Source organism: Morone saxatilis, unplaced genomic scaffold, assembly GCF_004916995.1.
Source record: "Morone saxatilis isolate NCDOM2014 unplaced genomic scaffold, NCSU_SB_2.0 Contig21, whole genome shotgun sequence".
Taxonomy (NCBI): Eukaryota; Metazoa; Chordata; class Actinopteri; family Moronidae; genus Morone; species Morone saxatilis.
The window spans coordinates 1194172-1203436 of NW_023339774.1; the positions used below are offsets into that span (position 1 = coordinate 1194172).

A 9265-nucleotide genomic window follows, 5' to 3' on the forward strand; every position below is an offset into this window, starting at 1 on the left:
AACCAATCAGAGCCAAGAAAGGGATAGTGAAAGCAAATATGACAACGTTATTTTTCTAAAAATGTACTACTGCAGTAATAACTTTAAATAATATATTTAAGACCAGACTTGATATTGTTTTATTATTTTTGATTTTTGTAGGATGGAAGCATAGAGCATGGATCAGCTAGTTCATATAAATGTATTTTTAAGAAAGATACTGTATAAAAAGTTTAGACTGCTATTTGATTTATTGCAGTTATCTGCTTATTATTCAACTTGTAAATGGTAAATGGACCTGCTATCATACACCATTTCTAGTCTTTCGACCACTCAACTGGCCTGCTCACACTACATGCACACTCCACTTAACAAATTTATGACACTCGCGCGCACTCGGCATGCTGCCATGCCAAGGCCATGCTCACCAACAGGAAACTAAGCATTCACACAGTCATACACCGATGCACAGCATGTTCAGATTCAGTATCTTGCTCAAGGACACTTCAACATGCAGCGTGAGGAGTCGGGATTGAACTGCCAACCTTCTGATTAGTGGACAACCCGCTCTCCCTCTGAGCAACAGCCCAGTAGTCAGCAGATTTTTTAAAGCGTTATTTGACCTCTAAAACTGTTCCATCAGGGGTGTATCTAGAGTGGGGGCAAGTTGGTGTCAAATGCTGTCAAATTTCTCACATTAATTGAGTTTAATTTTAAAAATAATGCGCTACAAAACAAAAATGAATATAATGATGTGTTATGACCACATTTAAGACTCAGTGATAGGCTCAAGTTCAGTGAAAATGGATTTGAAAAAATGTCTTAAGATATTGGATATTTCTATTCAGTGCTTCACTAATGTGACACAATAATGTTTTTGAGTTCAAAAATCTTCATTTAGGGGTTTTTCCAAGCAAATATTGATATATGTGATTGTTTATTATTAACTCAGCAGCTCTAGATCCACCACTCTATGATCTGTGCCTGCCATGGATACATAATGTATCATAATGTAAGCAGGTGAACTGAAACTATACCTGTTCACATACCGCTTTTCGTTTAATCACTTTATTTTGGAAGTTCTTACCGGAAGTATCGGTATGTTATTGTGTCTGCCTTGATGCTGGTGGAGATTAACACGTATGGAACACGGCTGTATGAGCGCTCACGGCCCTCCAGCGGCCACAGTGTGGTACTACAACGCCATATTCTTCAATTAGAATGCTACTGTGCTATTAATACAAATTATTATTATTAGCCACAATTGTTGTTGTTGTTGTTGTGGTTATTGTTTTTGTTTTTGTTAGAGATACTTATGTTGGTAAACTCTTCATAACGTACACTGTACTCTGCACCATGAGAGATATAAAACAGCACTGTAACAAATACTACTGCCTTTATTATTTTTTTTCACCTGCATTTGCATACAGGATTTACTGTCCACAGGGATTTTTAGCATATGTTTTTAGGATACTTTGTATATTAGTATTTAGATATTGTGTCTAATTTGATGCTGACAGGTTGGTGGATGAGTGTCATGAGAATATCTGGAACTTTATCGCCCTCAAGTGGCCCCATTGCGTTACAGCACTACATTAAATTAGACGCTCAAGGCGCTTCTACAGGAGAGAGTTTGAGTTTAGCTTTCAGTTTACAGCGCATTTTAGTAGTGGCTTTTCTATGTTAAAAAGAGTTGACTTGGTTAGCGGTCTAGTAGTTCCGTTCAGAGCATTTGTCTATATAACGACGTGCATACGAAGTGGGAGACTTATCTTTACACTGACTATCTTTGATACTAGCACAGCTTGTTGAGTTGAGGGTGTTGCTAAGGAACGTTATAATACCGACTCTGGTCCAATCACTGTTAGAGAAAGGTGTCACGTGTTTTAAACTGACCAACCAGAGTGACGTTAGCGTCACTACCTGTTGAAGTTTATCCAAGCGTCCACTCCACCAGACTTTTTTATGTTAACCTACTAATTTTACCCGCTAAACAAAAAGCGCTGTTGTGCTTATGAAATACAACATTACAACAAGTCTTGACTAGTATATTTTGGGGTCTCATATGGTAAGGCGGAGAATTTGTTGTGTCTTTGCACAGAGGCTAGAAAGGCTGCTGTCAGGGTTAGCTATTAAGCTAATGCTAATGTCAGGCTAATGTATACTTATTGCTAAGCTACGTTGCCTTCATTCATGTCTTTGAGACTGACAGACCCAACATATCCATCTAAACATATTGCCGAATTTCTATTTATCATTCATGCCAAATATTGTCAGTGCATTTGTCTTTCATAGCTTTAATTATTTGTGTAGATTTTAGCAACTTAATTTAATTTATGTTATTATGAATGGGATTAGTTAGTGTTTGCTACTAAATTCTGTTAGATTTTTCTTCATATGTAGTTTTTTATTAATATATTCCATAATATTCTGTTCCAAGGAGATATAATGGGTCAAACGTACTTTGAAGTATATGAAATACACTAAGAAATGCCAGTAATCCATTTTTTGTTCTTCTTGTTTTTGCCTATATTCTGAACATGTGTGTTTTTATCCCTGTTTGACATGCAGTCAGTGTGTTGTACTACAGAAATGTTAACTGCCTTATCTGGAGTGACATGCTGAAATCTGGTGCTGTCAAATGAGTCATACATTTCCCATTACATTTTCTAATTGTGTGTGGAATTATTTTCCTTGTGCTCCCACACACACACACACACACACACACACACACACCTCAAGCCCTCATGTCATCAGTTTAACTGTAAATTCTGCTGTTGGAGATACTAATGGCCCACTGCTTCACAGAGGAAAACAATGAGAACTCGGTCAAGTTCACCTCCAATTCATGTGCATGTCAACGATGACACACCGGTCCATGTGCACGTGAAGAGCCAGAGGACGAGTCCTGCCAGGACGCCTCAGGTTAGAGATGTACTTTACTATAATGTAAGTGATGTCATTTGTAGGGGATGCGCCGATATATCAGCCCAACATCTGTATCAGCAAATAAGATGGCATTCACAGATATCGGTGGCCGGTGTTTATCTGTTGTCGGTTTTGTTTTGCGCCAACCAAATGTTGTGTTTGTTATTTCTTGGATATTGGAGAAAAAATCACCTCAGTTTTCCAGCACCGGCACAAACTGCACACAAATACCAAAGTGCTCCATGCAGTTCTTTCCCTGGGGCAAAAGGACAAATAAATAACCAAATGGCCAAATTGTTATTTTAAAGATCAGTATTGGCCCAGAATTTCCCAATCGGTGCGTCTAAATTTAGGAAATCTTGTGAAACTCATGCCAGTAGTTCCTGCTCATGGTACACACATACTCTCATACAGTGTAGTTATTATGCCGCATAGAAAGGCCTGACAGACATCAGTGACATGCTGCTGCACACGCTCTGTGTTTTAAAGGGGAAGGCCAAGGTCGACAGAGGGAACCTCCGGCCTACAGCCAAGGTCAAAACTCGAGCACCATGGATACCACCAGGGAAGGGCTCCATACGGGACGCTTCGTACAAGTGGGAGGTAGGTAGCACATCTTAAAGGCAGATTACACCTGAATCCCACCCATCCAAAGATGTTACTCACAGTGTCATGTGCACCAAGGGGCCGACGCACCACCTTGAGATCTCACCGCCGCTCCCTGAACCAGAACCAGAACATTCCCAGTCTGCGCTGCGATTGGCTGACCTCACATCAGAGGAAGAGGAAGGGCTGCACGGACGAATCAGCCAGTATGAGAGGAAGATTGACAGCTTACTGACTGAAGTCAGTACTCTGAAAAATGAGGTCAGTTTCTCCTCTGTTTTCACTTTGTTCTGAGCAGGTCTGCAACACACAAGTCCTTCCCTCATTAAGTCCCTGTTAGGCTTAAATCCATAGATATATTTGACATTATCAGTCAGCTTCTCCTGCTTAGGATTCCTTCAGTGTTCATAGTTCAGGAGGTTTCTACTGGGAGCCCAGTTATCCACAGAGGTCTCCTCCTCTCCGTTTCCATTCAGTGTCCGTTTTTGTGGTTCGTGTCATTTTGAGTCTGGTTTGAAGTTTACAAGTCGCTCAGTGTACAATGACCACAGCTAAACACAACAGTGCAGAGATGGACAGACAGAAGTATGTCAGTATCTGTGTATTTCTGTCGTCGGTTTCCACAGCCAGAATTGATTCATTTTGAAGAAGTGCTCCACGTTGATCCGATTATGTTTAATCTGAAAGCAGTGCAGCGTTTAAGGAGCAGGAAGCCATTAAAATGTATTCCTGTGATTTCACCGCCTCACTCTCTGTTTCCATCAAGCATGGCGTAAGCAGTTTCCGCCGCGAAGAGCTTCTGCAGCGGTCGCCGGTCTCACACAGTGATGCCAACAAGCTTGCTGGACCTCATTTCTCAACTTAAAAACACCTCTTCCACACAGGACAGTCCACTTTCACTCAGGAGTCGGCGCTCCCCACCTGCGGACATTCTTACAGGGCTCATTTTCATATTTGGTTTCCTGGAAACCTCTCTTGGTCTACTCAGGTCATTCTTAAAATTTCAGCTCCGGGTGAACCAGGTTCAGCTGTACACCCGCCACCCCCCTTAATGTTGGCTGGGACTGGTGGGAGGTGATTTAGTTTCAGAGAGCTTTACAGTTGTGGGGATCTTGGTTGCTGGGTCTTCTGGCAGAAATGTTGAGAGAAAGCTGTCTGAAGCATTCACATACAAGTTGAGGAATCTGATATTTCACATTTGTGGCACTAATTTGATTATTTTTAACCAAACAGGTGATTTAGATTCTTTCCGCAGTTACGGGAAACTTAAAGTGACCAGGACTGGCTCCATTGAAATTAAAAGTACTGATTTATTTTTGTGCCTGTATGGTGGAAAAAGGTTGAGGTTGTAATACCTGATGGGAAACTGTTGCTCGACAGAATCACCATCCATTAATTAGTTCGGCAACATCTGAATACACACACACCACACACACACAACACACACACACACACACACACCAAACTGCCAAATGTATCGCCCTACAATCTGGTGTTAGAAGGATGAAATTGAAAGTACTGCAGGTTTAAGAGCGACAGTGAACAACAGGCAGTCTGATAAACACACAGGTGGAGTTCAGTGTCGGGGCTCTTGTGTGTAACGTTGCTACAGATTGAAGCAGAGATGATGAATGAGATGATTCAAACTGTCTAACTAACCGAGCTCTGCCTCTGAACTGGTTGTTTCTTAAAGAATGTTGTCTTGTCTGTCTTGTAAAATAAAATAAATCACCCTCTTTTTATCTGTTTGTGCTCTTTGCTGGACAGTTTAAAACAGGAACTGTAAGTGCAGTTATGAAGCTGTGCTTCTTTACACTATAATGTACTTTTTATTTCACTATCTGACAGCTATATTTACTTTTATATTTAGGTTCATCTTCCATTAACATGCAGCTGAATCAGATTGTGTTCAGGACTGCAGCACACTGATAAACGTTAACGTTCATCAGAAACAGGACAAACAACATGTGGACCTGGAGCTGCTGTACGACATAATTGATTTAAAATCTTATTCAATTATCCAATTTTATTGTACACCTGCTCTGGTCCACATGTCTGTCTCTAATGGAAACTGTTTGCACAATTAAAGACTGGATGAGTCTCCAGTCCTCTTGTTCTCTGCAGTCTACATAACAGGACGGCAGTCGCTCACAACGATTCGAACAATAACTGTCCAAATCAAGTAGAATTTATTTAATAGACAATTCATCTTACTATAAGCTTATTTAGAAATTGTTATAAAAAGTGTTTGTTTCATGTACAATTAACAATTAGTGAGCGAGGGGCCAAAATACAGTAAATCAATTCCAGTATTTTTGGTCATTTTATTAAATTCCCAGGTGTTCCAGATGTTCCAGGACGAGTGGGAACCCGGAATACAACACACTGTTAATCCAGATTAAGAGTCACCTCTAAACTTCTCACATGGTCAAATTTAACTGCTCCAAGCCTGAAGACGTAAACAAATGTCCAATATTTTATATTTTTATGTAAGATAAAAGTCTAAAACCTGAAAGCATTAAACAGTTTGTGTATCTGAAATTAGTTTTTCACATTTACCTGGTGTCCCTCTGGAAGGGCCTGAACCCTAGGGTGGAAACCACTGGACTGTATATGTAGTTTGAACTGGCTCCACCTGCAGCAGCTGGTAATATAATCTGTAATTAATCAATTCACTGTGAAACGTAATACTGTGAGTACATTAAGTTCATTATACACTTTAGTACTTTTACTCAAACAGGGTTTTGATTGTGTAATGGAGTATTTTTACATGAATGTAAAGATACTTAAAGGCTCTGAATACTTGAGTTTATACTGTATCTATTGTATATCTTACAGTCAATATCACGTTTCTCCACACGCCTGCTGGTGGTCTGCAGTGTCTGCTGGAAAATACCAAACAGAACTGAACTAAACAGGAAGTAAACATCAGTACAGAACAGATCAAAGACCAGATTAAAGGCAACTTTTTTATTTATTGGCAAATGCTTTGAATAAGGTAGCAATGCGTCTATGTACACCCCTCCAACAGTGACAATGTCAGAAAGCCTAAAGAAAAACACGCTTTGTGATACAGCTCGATTATATGATCGTTTATACGCACACATCTTGTTTTTGTTTGTTTCAAACATACACACACTTATATTTTCAGTTTTTGGTTTGGGAAAACATCTAAAAAGACTTTTTTTCTTAATTAAACAATACAATTATATCTTGCGTAAAATCAATATACATTTATAAAAAAAAAAGTCAAAACATGCAAGGTCTGTAGTACTATAGAGTTATTAAACGAAGGCAGACAGACGGACAGACAGAGCAGCAGTGCTCTAGAGAGGAGGATACAAAAAGAGGAGATAATTGTTATATAGATACAGTAATTCCTAAAAAAAACTATGCCAACTCTTTTATATTTGTATTAATTTATGTGCAAAAGAAGCTCATTCATCTCAGACATTAAATACATTTTCTTTTGTCTAATGCTCGACTCTACGCTACCATGACACACGCGGCTTCTTACAAGCTGTCTGACACGAGGCCAGGAGGAGACGTCGCCCTCGCAGTGGGCCGATGATATTAAAGGGGGGGTCTTATTTCTCTGGGATCTGATTACTTCCTGGCTCCCACCCCTGCCAGGCGCAGGCTGCATCAGGATACATCAGGAGACAGAACAGGAGGATTTTATTGGCGTTTCACTGCGCAGAGCGAGTCTGCCAGAGAGAACTCGGACAAATAAACTAAATCCCACAGCGTTTAAAAACAAAAACATCCTGTCCCGTCCTGTAATCATCCCCATGTAACTGCCCCAGACCCCCCCTGTTTGCCCCTGTAGAGACGATGTCCCCTCCTGAGCTGCCAATCCTGACCAACAAGCCAGCAAGCGTTTCCTGTTGGAGCAGAGAGCATCCCTCGTGTCTCCTCTCTAAAATCTACTGGCTAACATCTTCACCTGACTGTGACGTTCAGTGTGTGTGGTTAAATGTGGGTGCGCTTTTTGTGCGGGAAGACGGGCGAGTAGTGATACTGCAGGCTTGTTGTGCTTAACGGGGTGAAGAGACGTAGAGTTCAGTCTGTTAACATGCCTGACGGGTGTAGCAGCGTGTGGCTAGTGGCCCTAATGCTAACTTCCCTTCTGTGACGTTACAGTAGCTGTACGAGGGGTGAGGGGGGGTGGAGTAGTGTCACCCACTGTGCTGCTGTGAGGGGCGCGACGGGATAAATATTGCACATGTAAAATGTAGTGAACTTTCCGAGCGTTACAGTCAGCCTGATTGTCAGCTACTCGGTAGCCAGTGGCGAGTTGGCGAAGTTGAGCTTCAGGCTGACGGTAAATGTATGATTAAAACAAACTACCTAAAAAACACAAACTACAGCTAATATCTCAAACAGAAGACAGTAATTAAAAAACTAAAACGTGAGTTAAAAAAGGTAAAACGACAATCGCTATGAATCTGTGTCCGAGCTCGTCCTGCTGCAGGTAGTTATCGACCGCACTGCGCTGTGTTCACCTGCGCTCAGATCACATCCTGACTGGCTTTGCATGTGAGTGCCCGGCTTCAAGTTTAGTGTAGTTTTAAGGATGAAAATCGATTTTACTCGCAGATTCCAAACTCCAAAAGGTCACCGGTTTTCAAAATAAGAGAACCCATTGTGTGTGGAACCGAAAGAACGAGAGAGAAAGTAAAAGTAGGAGCACTCAGAGATGTCACAGGTTGGATTCTGAAAGACACACAGGATGTCCTCTGGCTGTTGGAGCTAGTGTTGTACGTACTGACCAATAATAAGAGACGGGAGGGGGGGCGCTGCTACGTTGGGCCTGCGATGCAACAAAGTGGGGAGGATGGCGGAGTTTGGTGGTTTCTGGTCGGTTTCTGACACCCCCCTCGAGCGTCCCCCTCCCTCTACCCTCTCCCCGGCCTCCCAGCACCTAGAAGATGTCCCCGCTCTTCCTCCCTCCCTCCCTCCCTCCCCCATGCCCCTCCCTAGCAGCCGAAGGTCTCCTGCGAGGCGTAGACCATGTAGAGGAAGCCGTCCTCGTCTCTCTCCTGCTCGTAGATCTCGGAGATGGGAGTGGACACGGACACCATGCTGTGCTGGTTGACCAGCAGGAAGAAGGCCTGCGTGGGGTTCAGCTGCAGCCGGCGCCTGAGGGCGGGAGACGGGGGAGAGAGAGGAAACACGTGTTAATGCTTTCATCCTGAACATCCACCCATCACTTCTTTTATTCTGTCTCTATCTCTCTATCAGACGACAGAGCCTTTCCATCTGCCTGCAGCTCTTCATCGCTCCGGCGCCCAGCATTACTGCGGCTGTTTCAATCCCTGAATGTCTCAGAGGAGTCAGCGAGGGTTGTTTTTAGGTGTGGGTAATGTAAACTGATGTGCAGTGAAGGCTGTGGTGGAGGCAGCTTTACTGTGATATGAACAGCGGTATGGTTAATGTCTGTTGAAGACTCCATATGTAACCTGTAAAGTGAACGACAGGACCGCACTGGGATCAAACTCTCATTTATGACGTCTTTAATTTTGTGGGTTGAAAATGTCTCAACACGCCCTCTGCTGTTTTGAACCATGAACCTTGACCCTTGAGCGTTTGTGACGACTTTACGTTAACGCCGTCTAACCAGAGGATTTGTTTGGGGGTGCAGTTACACTTTAACCAGAAGGAGCTTATTAAAGTGTCCTGATCAAAAAGGCATGCTTTAATAACAGCTTTGTAATTGGCAATACCATAAGAATCTGGAAGCAGATAAAAC

At 42.2% G+C, this 9265-nt stretch overlaps 1 protein-coding gene across 1 annotated transcript in view; it reads left to right on the forward strand.

Annotated features, from left to right (window-relative positions):
* Positions 1–1890: 1890 nt before the first annotated feature.
* Positions 1891–9265, forward strand: part of odf2a (outer dense fiber of sperm tails 2a) — a gene marked incomplete at its 3' end in the record, with an annotated part of 15185 nt that continues 7810 nt past the window's right edge. The window contains 4 exon segments of the mRNA XM_035667631.1: positions 1891–2047; positions 2788–2904; positions 3397–3510; positions 3592–3774. Coding sequence (XP_035523524.1) covers positions 2045–2047; positions 2788–2904; positions 3397–3510; positions 3592–3774 — 417 coding nt within the window.